Raw genomic sequence first — 20306 nt, forward strand, 5'->3', positions numbered from 1 at the left:
ATCCAGCGAGGACCTGAGAATAATTGGGTGGGCACTGGAACTTTCATCTTAGCCTTTGATAGACATGTTTTACCTGAGAAAGTTAAGGTTATATTTTATAAGTACAATATCAAGCCCTATTTTCCTCTTCCTATGAGATGTTTTCAGTACCAGAGGTGTGGATACATGTCCATTCGCTGTACTAATGAGGTTACTGGTGAGGCATGTGGTGGGAAAACACACGAGGGCAGCCCATGTGAACAACTCCCTACATGTCTAAACTGTCCAGAACACCATCCTCCCCTCATTCACCAATATTTTGCATTTTCAAGAGGGAGAATCTAAGAATATAAAACACCTGACCATCTGTCTTATCAAGATGCCAAGAAAAGGCGTGAGTGATTCCCCTTGATCAATATGATATCAAACTTTGCAAACAATGTGTCAAAATTCACACCTAATATGATGACAAGGTTTCAAATAACAACTCCTGGCCCTAGCCTAATCAAGAGTTACAAAAACATTGACTGTCATTATCTAAATTCATATGTGAAATGTACAAAATGCTTTCTGATAATCTAAATTTTATAATACATTATTGAGAAATATATTACCATATGGGCATCTCTGGCTCAGTTTTTGGATTTTTTTTTTCCTGGGATTGTACTGTGAAACCTTCCTTTTCGCCAAATTTCATGATTCTACGCCAATACCTAAACCCTATAGGTTTTAATGAGTCTGTTTGCCGGTATTAAAATGTGTGACGTAAATGGCTATATCATTGGATTGTGTTGACTTAGAAGCTTCAATTTCTTACACCAATAAGGGATCATGCACCTTAGTTTGTGGCATAAATTCCAACTTGATATGTGTACATGTTCCTGAGAGAAAGGGTTTTTAACCGCTGGACATGCAGTCAGACAGACAGGCAACAAAGTGATACAGTTTTACCAGTTGAGGTACAGAACTGTATAAATGAACTTTTCCTATGTAAATATCATTGTATGAACAATAAAGATCATTCGTGTGATCCATTAAATGCAGCATTACGCCTTTGTGCTACTATTAATGTAAGATAATATTGCTAATTTTGCTGGAGGATGGGACCTTGACTCAAATAATGAAGGTTCTCTGACTTACAACAGATTATCGCCATAGAATAATAGTTTATATGTATATTTTAAGCTTTACAACTAATCCGTTTATATATTTTAACAAATTAAGAATCAAGAATCTGTAAATGATGAATACATGATCCCTTTATGAGTTGGATGGCCAGCAGATGTGTGTGTGTGTGTGTGTGTGTGTGTGTGTGAGAGAGAGAGAGAGAGAGAGAGAGAATATCAAGCGTATGTAAAGATTACTATCTGATATTATGAGGCACGTTATTCAGTCAAAATGTATATAGTAGTACGTAATTTAATAAAAAAAACTGTGCAGATTCTGTGCTAAAACATCCTACTAGTATGTGCAACTGTTACAAATGCAAGGGGGTGGATATTTGCAAAATATGGCAACAAACTATGACAAAAGAAATGATGAAATTTACCATAAATAATAAACAATACAATGAAACAAGTAAGACATCAGTAACAAATAATCAGTGTTATGTACTAGTGTAGAGAATATTTCTGAAATGTTTCTGCTTTCATTTGAAATGTCAAATGATTCTCAAAACTCTGGGAATTCACTGGTGTAATGTACAATAAGATATTCTCATATAATGTGAGTATTCAAAAAATTGTAAATGAAATTTCAAAAGTATGTATGCTCAGCGGATTCAAGGTATATGCTTCATATTCATAAATTATCAACTACAGTGATAATTAGTATGCACAACACAAAGCATTTGAAATGATACAAGCTCAAAAACATTTGTGAACTCATATAGTCACTTGATTACACAAAATACTTTATGCCAAATAATTTGCCTACCTTTCTGTGTTATGCGTGTTCATCACAGTTTTTAAAAATGAATCAAATTCATGTATTAACTGATTCATCCATAAGTGAGAACCTAAAGTGATTACTCAAGTTTATCATTGTATAACACAAACACAAAAACTGAGCTGAATACCACACGATTTACCAAACACCATGAACATGTATGTAAATAAATTTCTTTAAAATACCGTGAACATGTTTCATTGTTTGTTGATGGATGATTGGCAAATTGATGGATGATAGTAAAAAATCAGAAAATGAAATATTGTGTACAGTGTGTTAACTTTAAGACGGCAGAGTTGTGGGGGTGAGTGCAGGGAGAGGAGGAAGCAAGCATTAGCTGGCGTGGGGAGAGGAGCCGTTGGGGGGGGGGGGGGGGGACAAGGCACGCCTACCAGTTGCATGCGTCATGCTTACACGAAAGCAGACGAAAGGCTTGGAAGTAAAAATCGCTTTAAATGTTGTTCGTAAGCGAAACTGAAATCGTCACGTATATTAAAATATAATTTTGCGAGCATCGCTACGTAATACTGGTTTCCTTCTAACCGTAGGCCTACCGGTAGGGGTTGTTGGCGACTCCCGAGATGGGCCAGCAACTGCCTCTCCACTCATTTTGATCATGTTTAGCACAACTGCACGATAAAAACATGCAGAACAGTACAGCGCAAAACAATAATGAAGCATACGACAATGGCTACCTTGTACAACACAGTCAGCTACATAATGTTGGCAGCAGTCGCAACTGCGTGCCTACCGAAGCCTCCTGACGTTTACCGACTTCTACTGATTCAGGACTAGGGAGAGGTCTGCCATCTAAAAGTTTACACACTGCACAGAAATACATTTGCTCTCCTTTTAACATTTTCCTGCCTAAACACTGTGCTGATGTCATATGCAAATTCATCAGATATAGAACAATAGCACTTAAGAGTAAGATACATGTTAGGGTGGATTTTGTTACTGATGGGAAGGGTAGGTGAGGTTATAGGAAGATAAGCAGGCTTCCAGTGCATGGATGTTGTAGAACATTAATGTAAACCGAACAATGGAAAATCCAGGATGGAATGTAACAATGGTAGAGAAGGAAAGTTGCTACTCACCGTATAGTGGAGATGCTTAGTCATGATAGGCACAACAAAAAGATTCACACAATTGTAGCTTTCAGCCATTAAGGCCTTTGGCAGCAATAGACACACATACACACTCACACAAGCACAACTTCTACACAAGTCTGCAACTTGAGTTAATTGTGCTCAGCTCAGTTGCCTCTACTTTTTCATGTTTGTTATTAACTTCTGAGACATATTGATTAATTACATATATCTTTTCAGGTTTCTTATTTATTTTAGGCAGAATATGGAACAGTTCATTACTGTTCATTACCAATTTTTGGCTAGTCACTGGTGTTTTAATCTTCCTTTGACTGCTACTGAGGCTAGCTAAGCAGTAGTGCTAACACATATCACCATGTTGTAGCTCTACTTCTTCATGCCACTATCAATATAGTATTATATTGTGGATGGGGACTGGCTTGAATAATGAAGGCTCTCTGAGTTACAGTAGATGAGTTTCATATAACAGTAGTTGATTTATGCAAATCACACATCATAGTTGACTGTAGAACAAAAGCAAACTGGTACTTTTCATTTATTATAATGTTGTTCTACAAAGAACCAATGGAAGATTCAGTTAACATGACAGAGTTGAACAATTTGTACATCTTAATAAATTAAGAATCAGGAGGCTCTAAATGATTGACATGTGACTCACTTGTGAGGTGGCTAGCCTGAGAGAGAGAGTGGTGCACTTGATTGCAGCAAATAATACTAATGAAGCTCTCGTGGTTGTCACCAAAGCATTGCTTCTACTTATAGTACCAACTCATATATAATCTTTGTGCTTAGCCTGCACTGCATTAACAGGCTGTACAATAGTTACTATAAATTATATTCATGTAAATAACATGATGATATGACACTCACATAAAGAATATTCATGTGGTTTGCACACAAAGAGAAGATTGTTACTAGATTGTTGTAAAATACATAGTGCAGCTCTCCAGACTCATCCAATGTAGGTATTAAGAACTACACAGTAAAAACCATTTTTGAACTATTCAAACTATGAGGTACAGTAAAAAAAAAACATAATAATAAAATAAAAATTTGACTTTGAAACCGGTATTCCAGTCTTCTACACTTTTCCAGAGCAAAATATTTCATGGTCACGTGGAAATACTGTAATGTTTTGGGGAAATTGTCAGCATCGATGTGCATATTAGGAAATATTATATGATAGAATTCCTGAATGCTGAAGGTGATATCCATAAATAGTGATTCACATTTTTGTGAAAGAATGAAAAACTTGTTTTGGGAATTGACACAGGTAATCAGTACAATTAGATATTGTTTGTCACTGTATGCAAGTTGCATGGGTGTTGTCGTTGACAAAAATAGGGTAGTAGTGACTCCACCAACCATCTAACATGTATTTCATAAACTTTGAGCGTGTTTCTCTATTTAAGAGGTTTAATCTTACTTGTAAGCTGATTCAGTCTGTAGCACAGTAGTTGCCCATTTGTTTTGTTTTGAAGACATGTCCATTCATTTAGTAATCCAGTCAGTTAGGCCCTCAGCTGTCGCCTGTTACACATTCCCAGAGTGGCAAGTTACATACTTAGCTTTTCCTGTGTATTCCTAATAGTATATTTCTTAAATTTCGCGCATGCTTTTCTATTTAACCTGCATTTTTAACTGTAAGTGTAAATTCAGACAGCCTGTAGTGCAGATTTCTGGACCTGCACTATCAAGTGTGCAATTGTAGGACTTGTAGGACTCCTCTGGATAGGTCCTGGTGCACTACACAAAGGAAGCAGGTACTCAGGTAGCATAGTGCTTGTGAAGTGCACATGAGGGTTTTTCTGGCCATTCAATACACAGTGAGCAAAATCTGATTGTGTAAAAATAATGACACTTTGACTCAAAATTTCCGGGAAAGTTCTCATGCTCAGATTATTCTTGGGACCAAGAGTTGGCTGAAACCAGAAGTAGAAAGCTCAGAGATGCTGCGCAAGTCATGGAATGCACATCGGGAAGACAGATTTAGATGCCATAGGAGGGGAGTGTTCAGTGCAGTTTGCAAAAGTATTGTGTCTATCGAGGTCGAAGCTGATTGTGACAGTGAAGTTACCTGGTCACATATAACAGGTCTAGGTGAAACCACGTTAATTGTTGATTGTTTTTACCGGCCACTTGATTTCTCTATGACAATTTTAGAGTCATTCAAAGAAAGTCTGCAGTCAGTAGTGCGTAAATACCCAGATTGTGCAGTACTAGTTGGAGGCAACTTTATCCTACCGACTATAGACTGGGCTGTCTATGGATGCATTGCAGGGGGTACAGTCAGTCAGTCAGTCTTGTGAAGTATTTTTTGAACATGTTTTCCGAAAACTGTCTTGAGCAGCTAATTCGGCAGCCTATACGCAACTGAAATATCTTGGACCTTGTAGCCACAAACACAGGTGGGCCTTTACGACAGCATCGGTGTAGAGACAGGGATTAGTGAGCATGATGTCATCATAGTGACTACAGTTTTGAAAGTTATTAAATCAGTCAAGAAGGCTAGAAGAGTGATTTTGCTACAAAGAGCAAATAAGCAGTTGTTAACATCTCATTTAGACAGTGAATTGACATCATGAAGTTCTAGGAATATGAGTGTAGAGCAATTACAGGTGAAGTTTGAACAGATTGAAAATTATGACCTGGAAAACTTATGTGCCTAGCGGTAATTAGATTAATGACGGAAATGACCCACTATGATTTAAGAACAAAATTTGGAAAATGCTGAGAAAGCAAAGGCTGTTGCACTCTCGGTTGAAAAGAGAATATGCAAATTATGACAGGCAAAAGTTATTAGAAATCTGTGTGTATATGGAAGGATTTAGGAACGAAGCCTACAAACAACTACCACCGTCATACCTTAGCAAAAGACCTAGCCAAGAAACTGAGAAAATACTGGTCTTTTATAAAATCATTAAGTGGGTAAACGGCTTCAATCCAGACACTTGTTGACCAGTCTGGTATGGCAGTTGAAGATAGCAAAACGAAATCCGAAGTTTTAAATTTCACATTAATGAAATCATTCACACAAGAGAATCATACAAGCATACCATCTTTTCACCATCGAACAACTCCCGTATGACTGACATGGTAATAAGCACCCCCGGTGTAGAGAAACAACTGAAAGAGATGAAAACAAGTAAATTGCCTGGTCTGGATGAAATCCCAGTTCAAAGAGTACTCTACAGCATTGGCGCAGAGAAACAACTAAAAGAGTTGAAAACAAATAAATTGCCTAGTCTGTATCATTAGTCCCTTACTTAGCTTGGATTTATTGCAAATCTCTCACGAAGCGCAAAGTCCAAGCGACTGTAAAAAATGCAGGTGACTCCTTTTATAAGAAAGGTAAAAGAAAGGACCCAGAAAATTACAGATCAATATCCTTAACACCGGTTTACCACAGAATTCTGGAACTTATTCTTAGTTCAAATATAATAAAATTCCTTGATGTCCATGAATCAGCACAGTTTTAGAAAGCACCACTTGTGCGAAACTCGACTTGTATTTTTCTCACATGGTATACTGTGAACTATGTATGGAAGGCAACAGGCAGATTCCATATTTATAGATTTCTGAAAAGCATTTGACACGGCACCACACATTGCAGTCTGTTAACAAAGGTACGAGCATATGGACTAGATTCTTCCTAGGTATGTGAATGGCTCAGAGACTTCTTAAGTAATAGAGCGTAGTACGTTGTCCTCGACAACGAGTGTTCATCAGGGACACGGGTATTGCCAGGAGTATCCCAGGGAAAGTGTCATAGGACAGCTATTATTTTCTGCATACATAAATGATCTGACTGACAAGATGAGCTGCAATTTGCTGTTGCTTGCTAATGATGCTGTGGTATACAAAAAGGTGTCGAGGTTGAGTGACTGTTGGAGGATACGAAAGGACTTAGAGAACATTTCTAGTAGGTGCGATGAATGCAGCTAGCTCTAAATGTAGAAAAATATAAGTTAATTTGAATGAGTAGGAAAAACAAACCTGTAATGTTTGGATACAGCATTAGTGGTGTCTTGCATGACACCGACACGTTGTTTAAATATCTGGGTGTATAGAAGAGGCCCTAAATTCTTCCCGCCGCTTTTGAATTATTCCTAGTGATCACATTTCTTCCCTCATTCTTATGTATTTTCACATCTGTTTTCTACATCTACTTGTGCCACACAAAATTGTGAACCTCAGCCTAACCAATCCTTCCTGCCCCCACTCTCTTTTCCCTCATTCCAGCACACACATATTCCCACACCTCATCCTTTCCGCTCTTTTTCACATTTTTGAATTTTTTTTGTGTATTTATTTGTGTGCTTTTTATGTATCTTTTTGTGTTTTACATGTTTGAATATTATGCACATAATTTTATGTATTTTTACACGTCATCCTCTGTTTAACGATCTCCATCACAATCACCTAACACCTTCGTTTGCCCAGTTCCCAAGTTGTTTTCAGTTTCCCTAATGCCATCCATGCTTCAATGGACCCCTGCTCCATCTTTCTGCACCAGTTCAGAAAAATATCCCTTTCTCTGGTTAAAACTCAGACCAACATGCAATTCTTTAAACGCTGCTTAACCTGTGGAATCCCCCCAACGGGCTAATCGTAAAAATTCAATTCTCTGGATTACACCCTTCCTATCACGATGACCTTTACCTTTTCAGATTCTGTAAATCCCTGTCCATCACAAACCAGGTACTGCAAAGACATATCTCAGTGGTACATACATTTCTAAACCACCTCTGCTCCCTCCTCATGATACTGTTAGCTCAAAATCCTGACTCCATGTAGACCGTATCTGAAATTGAATCCAGCACCTGGGACACCTCTCAAGTCCATAAGTTACCTAGCCTGCTGACATCCTACTGCTCTCTTGGGGCACCATTATCTAACCCCTATCCTGCCCACAGTGGTCCTCCTCGTCAACCCCTCATAGTACCCAGTCTCCGCCTAGCTGACATTTTCAACTTGCCACAGATAGCAAAGCTGCCTTCCAACTCTCCACTAAATCTAGAGCCGAAACAGCCCCAAAATACAGTTGTAGACCTTTCGCCAAAATCCTCAGCTCCACAGAAGTTTCGGTCCTACCCAAAGGTCTCACCTGCAGCCCTACACCCAAAGTTTAACCATGCTGGACTTGTCGAAGACCTGCTGTTCTCCACCTGATCCCTGCAGTGGAAACACTTCTTTGCCACCAAATCATCCAACTAAAGTGAACCTAATCCCAACATTGAACCTTGCCTCTCCCAGTTCATGCCATCATTTAACTGTGATCATCCTCTCCTTCCACCCAACCACCCTGGCCACCTTCCAGGCATTCTTACCTCCAACTCAGTCTCTCCATCCTTCCCCATGTTCCTTCCTGCAAACATCAGCTTCTCAGCAGAAGAGAGGATTTCCACTCACAGCTCCAAAATAGATCTTTAACTAATGATCCTACCTGCAGACAGAGGTTCCAATGCTGTTGTCATGAATCACAGTGACTGCCTACCCATAAGCCTCTGCCAATTATCTGACTCCTCCACTTATAAACTCTATAAACTCTGCAAGAGTGATCCCATCCTAGAAGTCTAGCATAACCTCCAATCCCTGCTTAAACCTTAAGGCCCATCCCAAAACCTCTCCCCTGAATTCATTTCCCTCCTTACTCCTGTATCACCCCACACAGCCACATTCTACATGCTTCTCAAAATGCAAAAGCCAAACAATTCTGGACACTTCATTGTATCTTATTATTGTGCTTCCACTGAAATAATTTCAGCCCCCATTGACCAACACCTCCAACCAATTGCCAAAAATCAAGCCTCCCCCATCCAAGATACTAAACACTTCCTTCACTGACTCTCCACCATCCCCACCCCTTTACCTCCTGGATCCTTACTTATAACTTTTGATAGTGCTTAAGTCCCTATACACCAACATCCCTCATGCCCGAGGTCTTGCCGTTATTGAACACTACCCTTCCGAACATCCTTCAGATTCCAAACCAGTTACCTCATTCCTCATATATCTTACTGGCTATATCCTAATACATAATTATGCCTTCTATGAAGGGAAGTTATACAAACAAATCTGCAGCACAGCCATGGGCACCATTGTGGCACCCTCCTATGCCAAACTGTTTATGGGTCATCTAGAGGAGCCCTTTCTAGCCTCCCGAGACAACATGTTCATTGATGATATCTTTATGATCTGGGCTCAGGGTGAGAACACTTTATCCTCATTCCTTCACAACCTTAACACCTTTTCTCCCATCCACTTCACTTGGTCCTTCTCAACCCAGTGTGCCACCCTCCTGGACGTTGACCTGCTCCTCCTCTGTGGTGGCTCCATCCACACCTCTGTCTCCATTACACCCACCAACAGTACCTGCATTTCAACTGTTGTCATTCCTTCCACACCAGAAACTCCCTCGCAAACAGCCTTGCCACCCAGGGATGGTGTATCTGCAGTAACAGCAGCTCCCTTGCCGTAGCTCTCTTGCCCTGTATGCTGAAGGTATCACGAAGACCTTCACAGACAGACACTATTCCTCAGACCTAGCCCAAAAGCAGATTTCCCTTGCCATATCCCCACACTCCCCAAATGCTTCCACCACCTCCAAGAACCAGCTACAAAGGAGTGCCTTCCTTGTCACCATATACCACTCGGACGTGAACAACTGAACCACATCCTATCATCATGTCCTGAAATGAGGGTCATTTTACCCGGGATCCTTTCCACCCCTCATGAAGTGATGTTCTGTCACCCACTCAGTCGCCACGGTATCCTAGTCCGTCCCTATGCTACTCCCAATCCCAACCCCTTAGCACAGTCATAATATCCCCGTCCTGCAGAAGGGCCAAGTGCAAGACTTGCCCAATCCAGCCAGCCAGTACTTCCTTTGCCAGTCCTGTCAGAGTCTTATCCGACACCTTCAGATGCCAGGCCACCTGTGAAAGCAGCCATGTTGTGTACCAGCTCTACTGCAATCATTGCTCAGCGTTCTGTGTTGGTATAAATATCTACAGTTATCCACCAGGATGGATGGCAACTGTCAAACTTTGGCCAAGAGCAAAGTGGACCGCCCTGTCGGACAACACGCAGTTCGACAAAACTGCTTTATCTAAGTGGCTGCTTCACAACCCAGTTCCCTCTACCACCAGCTTTTCTGAACTGCTTAGATGACTTACAGCACATTCTCCACTCCCAGAATCGTCCCAGAATCAACCTATGGTAACCTACTGTCCCCACACCCACTACCTAACAATTTCTGCCCCCTTCTGTTCTATCATCTACACCTAGCTCATGTCCCCTCACCCTCGTTGTACTCTGCACTCTGCCAGTGTACCCATCATTTTTTCCCCCATCTCTGCTCCTCTCTTTTCTACTCCCTTTTTTTCCCTTTCCTCCTTTTCCCACAGCCTCCCGACATTGCACCAGGCAGTCTTGTTTGCCACCTCTAGGCCCTGCGCATTCCGCCAGGCAGCACTGTTTCGTCTTCCTCCACCTGTACACTGCTATCCTTCCCCCCTACCCACTGCACTATGTATTGTTGCTCCAGTTCAACTCTGTTTCAGCATCTTCTGAGCAGCCAGAGATAACAGTCATGTGTGAAGTATGCTTGCATGTGTGTGTGTGTGTGTGTGTTTTCTGTCCTGATGAAAGCTTTGGCCAAAAGCTTAATGTGTACCAGTCTTTTTGTCGTGCCTGTCTGCATTTCAGCATGTCAACTGTACGGTGAGTAGCATTCTGTCCTTTCCATAATTGTTGAATATTAGCACAATCTATTGGTGAATACTGCTCGAGTGTTTGGTATCCCTACGAGGTCAAATTGAAGGAAGACATCTAAGTAATTTAGAGTAGGGCTGCTGGATTTGTTACCAGTAGGTTCAAATAACATGCAGGTAATACAGAGATGATCAGAGGGAGGCGATGTTCTTTTTGAGGAACACTATCGAGCAAATTTAAAGAACCAGCATTTGAAGCTGATTGCAGAATGATTCTACTGCCAGCACACATTTTGCATAAGGACCACAAAGATAAGATACAAGAAATTAGGCCTCATATGGAGGCATATAGATAGTCATTTTCACCTCGCTTTATTTGTGATTGGAAAGGGAAAGGAAGTTACTAGTTGTGGTACAGGTTACCCTCTGCCAAGCACTGCATGGTGGCTTGCAGACTATGTATGTAGTTGTAGATTTAGATGTTAATGTCATCACTTGTGCAGACTACCAGATAGTAATGAAAAAAATGTTTTGCAAACTTTCTTTCATTAAAGGGAGTGAGGTTACTCTTACTTGAGTGTCACTGTTTGACCAGTGATACATTTTGCTCATTGATCTTTTGTGTGAGTGATAAACTATCAGTACTGTTTACTACTGCAGTAGTGAGAGTGAGAGCTGTGTATTGTCGCAAAAGACCACTGGAAAGGCCACCGTACTCCACAGCAACAGGCTGCATACTGCACCTCCAATAGTAGAAATATATTGGACTCAACTTGATCATTCTCCTTTCAGCTCGGACCTATTGACCTGTGATTTTAATTTGTTTGTACCACTTAAAGGGCAACGATTCAAAGATCTTCTTCTATATCTATGTACATACACCTTAAGCCACTGTACTGTGCTTGGTGGAAAGTGCCTTGTACCAATACAACTTATTTCCTTTCCTGCCCCAGTCGAAGACAGAACAAGGGAAAAAGGACTGTCTCTATGCCTCCATATGAGCTCTAATTTCTTATATCTTACCTTCGCGGTCCTTACGTGAAATGTATGTTGGCATCAGTAGCATCATTCTGCAGTCAGCTTCAAATGCCAGTTTTTTTCTGTTTCTCGGTAGTGTTCCTTGAAAAGAACATTGCCTTCCCTTGAGGAACTCCCATTTGAGTTACTGAAGCATCTGCATATCAGTTGTGTGTTGTTTGAATCTATCAGTAACAGTTCTAGCAGCCTGTCTCTGAATTGCTTCGGTGTCTTCCTGCAATCCAACATCGTGTTGGTCCCAAACACTCGAGCAGTATTAAAGAATAGGTCCCATTAGCATCCTATATGCAGTCTCCTTTACAGATGAATCGGGGCAAGGAGGGATTCATGCGTAATTGGCTCCTAACACTGCCAGCTTCATTCTTTGATACTGGGATGAAAAACCTTCATTCTCACTGGAAAAAATGAATTTCTAAAGCAGAAAACCATATAGAAAAATAAATTATTGCCATTTATTTTTCAATAAATAATTTTTAAATGTCCTGTTTATATTTGATTTACCTTCATGTAAATCTTTATATAATTATTACCTTGAAACATTTAGTTTATTATTTATATTTCATTAAATTGTGCATAAAATAAAATTCTGTTGTTAACACAAATTAACAAACCAGTAATGCAGCTGTAGCAGTAATAAAGAAACATGTAGTTGCTAGAGGAATTCAGTGCAACTTCTCCCATTTACAGAAACGTCCTTTGAAAAAATAGATTTTTTTCAAACTTTTTAAGACCATGGCTTCCTTGACCTGAATATAAACACCTGCAGCTCCTTTCGCACACAACATTCAGCTAGAATGGTAAATAAATTTACTATCAAAAACAGTCTTGATCACAAATTATTTATTCTGGTGACTGGTTTCGACCACAATTGTGGTGATCTTCAGACCAATGAGTAAGAACCTCCTTCTGGTGGTAAATCACTACTGGTGAAGGAGAAGGAGGTTCTTACTCACTGATCTGAATACGACCACAGTTGTGATCAAAACCGGTCACCGGAATAAATAATTTGTGATCAAGATTGTTTTTGATAGTAAATATTTGTAATAACATTGATCACTGTTCACTCCCACAATGTATTCAAAAGTAAATAAATTTAAGTTTTGAGTAAAGTTAATAGCAGTAGTTGTTTCTTTATTAACTGATGACTTAACAAATTTTACTCAATTTTAATGTCATTGGATGTTATACGTGCAATGAAATTGTGAGCTTTCTTCTTCATCATAAGTTCTTCAAACCTTGACATAAGGTCAGAAATTGTGACTCACATCCCCTCCTCCACATTGATTTGTGATCCAGATTTTGTATCAGTGACTGCCATGTTGAAAAACCTGCCTCATGTAAGTAGGATGTTGCAATAGTTATTAAAACTCGTAGGGCCTTGCTTCCTGTTTGCGGATATTCTTGGTTCACTAAGCTCCAAAATGCAGGCAGTGATGAAGGAATGAACTTCGATTTCGATGTGGAGTCTGAAGAAATATCAATAAATTGCTCCTGTTCCTCAGTAATAAATGCTGATGGAGGTTCTGTACTGAAAGGACCTTTGATCCAGTTGTGTTGATAAACTTGTTCCAGAGAGTGCTTCAGAAAGTAATCACTGAGTTCATTTAAATGATTCACAAATACAAACTTCAATTCTTCACTCAGCTGAAAGTCATTGCCTGCTCAAACCATGTGAAGAGCAGAGAAAACATGATGTGTGTCTGTATCACCCACCTTTTTTCCACAATAATAGTTTCTTTCTGAAGGCTGAAACTTTGTCTGACAGTTGCAGAATGTTGGTCTCATTACCTTGAAGGGATACATTCAGTGAACAGATGTTTTCAGAGATGTCACAGAGATACGCCAGCTTCTAAACAAACTCACTCTCTACAAATTCCTTGGAATTCAAATGTTTTTTTCTGGAATAAGGTAAGAGTAAATTTCATTTGTGAGTTCGTACACTCATTTCGAGATGTTCCCAAGTCAGAGCTAGTGAGAATTACTGTAATAAATTAGAGAAATATACTCAGCACCTATATAAATCCATGTTTGTTGAAAAGTCTCGACTGAAGTGGCTGACTTCCAGTGAAGTTTACGACTTTGATCGGTGATTGAAAAATCTTCTGAAGGACAGGGCTCATGTTGTTTTATTCTAGTGCTTCTTGGTGAGTAAAAAAATGAGTCAAAATAGTCTTTACAGATCAGAGCTTTCAATTTGGCATAGCAGCCAGCCATACTGTACACACACATACACAATTTTCCCAGTTAATATTTTTGCTTTACATAAAGGAGTGTAGCACTTCAAGGACATGACATACTTTTATTCCAAGAGTTATTGTCTCGCAGAAAATAAGATCTTTGTGAAATTTTTTGCCATATATAAAATGCTTGTAAAAAATTTGATGTGAATCATTGTAGTTGTCTGTAGCTTCATTCAGATGAATTACAAAATCACCATTACCTTTGAGTTTTTCAACCAACTGGTCATTAATGTCATTAGCCATATTGAGTATTGAGTGACTGTTAGGTTTGTCTAACAAAGACTCACTAGCCTGTAGCATGACAGCTGACTCACCTTACATAATAGACACCATGTCCAGAGCAGGTAGTAAAATAAGGTCTTCTGCAATGGTGTGAGGGTATTTGCTCTTTGCTACAAGGTAGGCAACTTTGTAAGATGAAAGAAGAGCCTTTGTAGGAAACATAACTTGTTTAGTGACATACTTTTGTTTTTAACTTGTGGGAAAAGTGTTCTCATGGTTTGTTTACCAAACTACCATGATTATATTCCATGACATTTCGTTTTATTAACTCCCAGTAGCTGGTAGTTTGAACAAATTACACATTATGGTCATTCTTCTTTCCCAACAGCTGTACACGTAAAACTGGAATTCAAATAACTATCATCATACTTCCTGCATTTTCGTCTATTTGTGTGTTTAGAACTGCATGATAAATTTGAAATATCACTTGTGTACTCACATTTAAAGATTTACCCATGCTGACAAAGAAACACAAATTACAGAGGACACACAACAGTTAAAAATGATAATTTTTGACAAAATGACAAAACAGCAAAACTGACTGTCAGAATTAATATTATGGAATAAAAACAAATCAGCCACGTACTGTGATTCGCCTGCCATAGTAACAACACTTGCCAGCTGCTAGGTATATCTGCTAGCACTCACATTGTTCCTGAACACACAAAGAAGATAAACCACATGTTTCTTTTCTTATGAAACCACTGCAACACCCTCACTATAAGGCTGCAACACCTCTGGGTGTTGAGATGAACAGTTTGGAAACCTGTGCCTATTCTGTTAATGGAAAATCGTGGGCTGTAAAATATTGGATTGAAGTTTGAATGAAGTATGCTAACACCATGGTCATCATTGAAAGGCTCTGCAGTGCATCTGAGGCTTGCACTTGATGGAAGATGTTTACTTATAAGTGCTCTATAATATGGCTGTGTCACAAATTTTTAGAATTTTTTGTGTTTATAAAGAGTTGACTTTGTACTCATACTGTTGTAGACCATCTTACTCCTCCAGTTACAGTTTTTTTCATACTGTACCAGCAAATTTTATTTAATTATTTTCTCAAAGAATTCTTATTCAGATAAAATTGTATACATGCAGATGTGAAGTATTTCTTTAAAGAAGTTTATTGTTTGCCTTCCTGTTTTGCACAATTGTAATGCAGCTTATTTTTGTTTATTTATTTCTATTTACATTTCATTTGCAGTGAAGTTTTGGAAAAGTCAGAGAAACTGTCATAACTAATCTGTGAAATTCTTCTTTATGTCTTAGGAGCTCAAGAATGAAGAAAATATTATTGTCCTCTCGGATACAGATGTGGATGATTATGAAGGAGTTGTCTCTGTTAAACCACTACAATGCAATACAGAAGTACCGAAACAAGCAGCCACTGTTGAAGAAAATCGGCTACTTTCTGAAACTCAAGGTGAATGCATTACCCGAAAGCGACCCAGTGACATCTCTCATGATGTGCCAAGCAAAGTGCGCCGAAAAAGTGGTCCGGAAAACAATCAAGTGATAGACAGTGCTACGAGTGATGTGTATAGGTCTGATTGTAGTGTTATAAAAGAAGAACCCTATGTTAATAACAATAATAGTGCAATGGGCTGTGATATAATCAAAGAGGTTACAGATATTACATGTATGAAAGAAACTCTTGCTGACATTACACGTCAGGTGGAATCAGATGCCTTCATTCACGGTGCTACTGATAAAATGCGTGTAAATATCACTGATGGAAATCGTGTAACAGACAATACTGTGAGTACATCAGTCATCTCAGATGGTATTCTTTTAAGTGAGAGGTCAGAAATTACTGACAGTTGTGTGAAATCCAGCGAAGAGTGTGCGGACAGAACTTATAAGAGAGGTTCACAAACTGGTTCTACTTTTAACTTGAAATCTGAAAATGGAGATAATGTGGACGGTGTTATTGAAGACAGGGGCATTCGTGTTGTGAACGATGATGGTAATAATTCTCAAATTGGGTCTGTTCTTGCGAAGGACACAGTTGAAGATACATCTCTCAGAAGTATTAGATGCTCAGATCATAAAGAAATTTTAGAACACTCACTTAGTGACGTTTGTGCACCAGAAAAAGTTTTTAAAGAACCATTTAGTAAGGCAAAAAGTGAAACAAATAGTTCAAAATCCATAGGTGTCCATTCGACAAACAGTACTTTTCATACAAACATTTCAAGTGATAGCAGTGAAGATAAACACACATTAGTTTCTTTGAGCAGAATTGAATCTAAATCCATAGACCTGCCTTCGACAAACAGTACTGCTCTCACAAATGTTTCAAGTGGTAGTAGTAAAGAGAAACATACATTGCCTTCTTTAAGCAGAACTGAACCTCTAGCAAAAAGGAAGGAAATATTTGAAACGTCTTGTAAATCTGACTATGGAGAGACAAATGCCTGCCAAGATATGGAAAAAGTTCCATGTCAGAAGGACCAAAGTGTTCTAAAATTGAAAGACTTTGTGATTAAGGTTGAAAAACTATCTGAAGCAGAAGTGAAACAACACCAGATCAATGAAAATGCTGCTAATGAAAATGCTATTGCAGATGAAAGCATGTTAAATTATACTTTAGATGATGACATTATTGTTATAAGTGACGATGAGGAAATGTTTCCAAGTTCTCAGCTATTTAATGAACCATTACTTGTTAAACAGGAAGTACTTGAAGAAAATGATATCTCTTGCACCACAACTGATGCCCACCAGGATGATGTGGAAGCTATAGACTGTGACATTGGTGGAATTACGATTCCTATTGATGATGATAGTGATGATGATGGGGATGGGGATAATTGGTTCAGAAAACTTTCACAGACGTATCATGATTCCATAAGTGATGAGGAGCTAGAGATTAAGAAAGAAGATAAGATCTCGATACATCCATCAGAGCATGATAAAAATATTGAGGAGATAAATAAAGTTACTGAGTTAGTTGGAACTTCAGTAAAGGATGACGTATTTGAGGAGACTCGTGCAAAAGAGGAAGATGATGATGTGACACGAGAATTTTATACCAAACCGCATCTAGAATCTGGTCCTAGTATAAGTGACAAGTTTGAAACAGAACCTTGTGATGAAGCGCATGCTAGTAATATGTTACTTGATTTGCCAGATGAGGGACAAAATGATGTAGCGTCCAACAAAAATTTTCAGGATCTTGCTGACAAAAGAGATTATGAGGAAACAGCCAGTGAAAAATCAAAGGGAATAATTTCCAGGAAACCCATAATAATTGAAGCACCACATATGAAGAAAGTGAGATCTCGTGAAAGATTACCACCTTCCAGCAAAATGAAGCCCAAGGAGCAGAAAACAGTTAGCTTGGATATTTGTGCTTCTGCTCCACACAGGGAGTCAAGTTTAAAACAGAAGAGGCTGTCAAAGAAAAAGAGAAATAGTTCTTCAAATGCGAGTGCCATTCCTCTAAATGAAAAGAAGGAAATTACAGAAGCACGTAAGAAACGCTTAAAGGAAATTGCAGAAAATAAGAAAAAAGATGAAGACACCAAAGAAGTTAAACGAAATGCAACTCTACGAGTTAAAGTTACAGAAAGAAATAGAGGAGCGTTTCTGACTGAAAGTTATCCTATCTCATCTGCCAGATCAGGTAAAGAAGAAAGTAACTCTGTGAAGAAATTTGTGAAGGATGATGTTTTAAATATTTCTCGGACTGAATCACTATGTGATTCTAGTAAAACAGGTGCATCCTCAAGCACCTCTGCCATACCAGAAAGTGTTCAGGCAATAGTGGAGGGTAAAACTTCAAGTACGGAACTGAGCGGAAAACGTAGAGAAAGTAAATCATCTAATAAGGAACCAGAGAAAAAGATAAGTTCATTGCCTCGTATACCTCGCTTGAGATCATCATCTTCAGGTCCAAAAGGTTGTGATCAAATTTCACCTCTCCAAGACTCACCACAGAAGTGCACTCGTGCTAGTAACAGTGCTGTTAGTACAAGTACTTCCGCAAATGCAGAAACTTTGTTGACAACAAAATCTCCAAAGAAGAAAAGAATAGCTAGAGTATCCAGAACAAATAAAGCTACAAATGAAACTGCCCCTCTGAAATCTTGTTTAAAACAAATTGGGAGCAATTTATTAAAAACATCCCAAAAAAGTAAACGTGTATCTTTCAGCGGAAATTTGACACGTGTAAAAATTTTTGAGATACAAGACGGTGCACACCTTAGGCCAGTAGGGTCAATAAAAGATGCTCCTCTACCTAACTTGCCACCTCTAAACAGAGGGACTGGCAGTTCAGAAAGTGAATCATTTTTAAATGAGGTCATCAGCATAATTTGTCAGTGGAATCCTAAATGGTTGGAGGTGAGTAATCCTCAGAACATTAGTAAGTAGTTATGAATTTATTGCTAACTTTAAAGCGTGTTGAAATTTGCCACCACTTTAAATTAGCTTGGTGAATTGAAAAACAACGAATTCTGCTCAAATAGTGCCATTTGCAGTGTGTGCATTGTGACTGAGTCACATTTTCCAACAGTTCATGGAACATACAAATTGAGTTGTTGTTAGTGATAAGTTGATTATAATGTTTTCAGTATTGTAGAGAGGTGATTCTACACACGTGTTATTTCAGCATTCAGAGCTCTTGTTATTCTTTGGATAAGCTGCAAACAAGGCCAACCTGTCAATAAGATGCATTACTGCTGTGGAGAATTAGCACGTGCATATTCCATATCAAATTTTGCATACTGAAATCTAAATAAGAGAGCACTGGATTTTTTACAAAATTGAGGCAAAAATCTCTGTCACCTTTCAAAAGATTATACAGAATCATTTCTCATTTGCGTCTGTCTGTCTGTATTTTGTTGCTGTAGTTTGAACTAATTGCCAAAATCTCAGTATTAGAATTAACATGGGATGGTAAGTGGAGAAACATTGTTCTGAAATTTATTCAGTCAATCAGATAGTAGCAATCTGCGAAAACTTTTGGTTCAGTACATACTGTACTAATGGAGGAAGATCTTGTTGAGAAGATATTTCTCTTTTGTGTAATTTGACATTGAAGCCTGATAGTCATACCAGGTTTTTGTAAAAGGCTTTACGGACCAGTTACATTGTGCTTAATTTCTGGTACCTGTAAAATCCTGACATGTAAAAAAACTTATTAAAAAGTATATGTATTTAATCTATGGTATGTTCAGGACTCAGATATCAAACTTCAAAAGCACTTCAATGCATCTGTCAAAAATTCTTGAGTAAATTGATTTTGAAATTTTCTGAGTGACTTTAATCCTTGAACAATATCAGCATTTTTCAGCTGGCCTCATTGTTCTGTGGTACTTTGCTTGCCTGTAACACGAGTGGCCCAGGTACGTTTCTTGGCTGATGCAAAATTTTAAACATAGGTGCATGGTCTGCAGGTACATCCATTAAGCGTAAAATGCATAAATACGAAAAAATTTTATTTGTTGTTTTCTTAGTCTAAACAATCTTTTATAAAAAAATTGGCAATTAAGAATTTATATTAGCAATGAAAGATGGAATTTTGTGTGTGATACGTAATTAGAAATAAGAAGCAGTAAATTTTTCATATAAATGACAGATATGTGTTAGTTAGCATAAGTTTGATGAATTTTATGTTTAAATGACATGGGTATTCGAAATGAATGGAAAAAGAGGAGAAAATATTTACTGAAACAAGACTCAACCCAACGATCCAGCAGTTACCTGTCACAAATTTTGTATTTTCATCTTTATGAAATGCTAGTCCAACTTACACCTTTGTTTAAAATAACGCATTGGTCGAGAATTGAATCCAGGTCACTCATATTGCATGCGAGCATTCTACCAAATAGCCGCGTGGCACGTCGAAATTTTTTGATAGCTGTTGTGAGTTAAAGACGACTGGTAAAAGTCGATTTTCTCAAGAATTTTTGAGAATTGCATCCAACTGCTTTAGCTAATTGATATTTGAGGTTTGAACTTCAAATACCTTGAATATAAAAAAAGTTACA

General features: G+C 38.5%; 1 protein-coding gene across 1 annotated transcript in view; it reads left to right on the forward strand.

The window, feature by feature from the left end:
* Window positions 1-20306, forward strand: part of LOC126253521 (uncharacterized) — a 234646-nt gene that overhangs the window by 54327 nt on the left and 160013 nt on the right. The window contains exon 6 of the mRNA XM_049954898.1: window positions 15580-18657. Within this exon, the coding sequence (XP_049810855.1) occupies window positions 15580-18657 (3078 nt within the window). The remainder of the gene's footprint in view (window positions 1-15579; window positions 18658-20306) is intronic.

Source organism: Schistocerca nitens, chromosome 4 (assembly GCF_023898315.1).
Source record: "Schistocerca nitens isolate TAMUIC-IGC-003100 chromosome 4, iqSchNite1.1, whole genome shotgun sequence".
NCBI classification, from domain to species: domain Eukaryota; kingdom Metazoa; phylum Arthropoda; class Insecta; order Orthoptera; family Acrididae; genus Schistocerca; species Schistocerca nitens.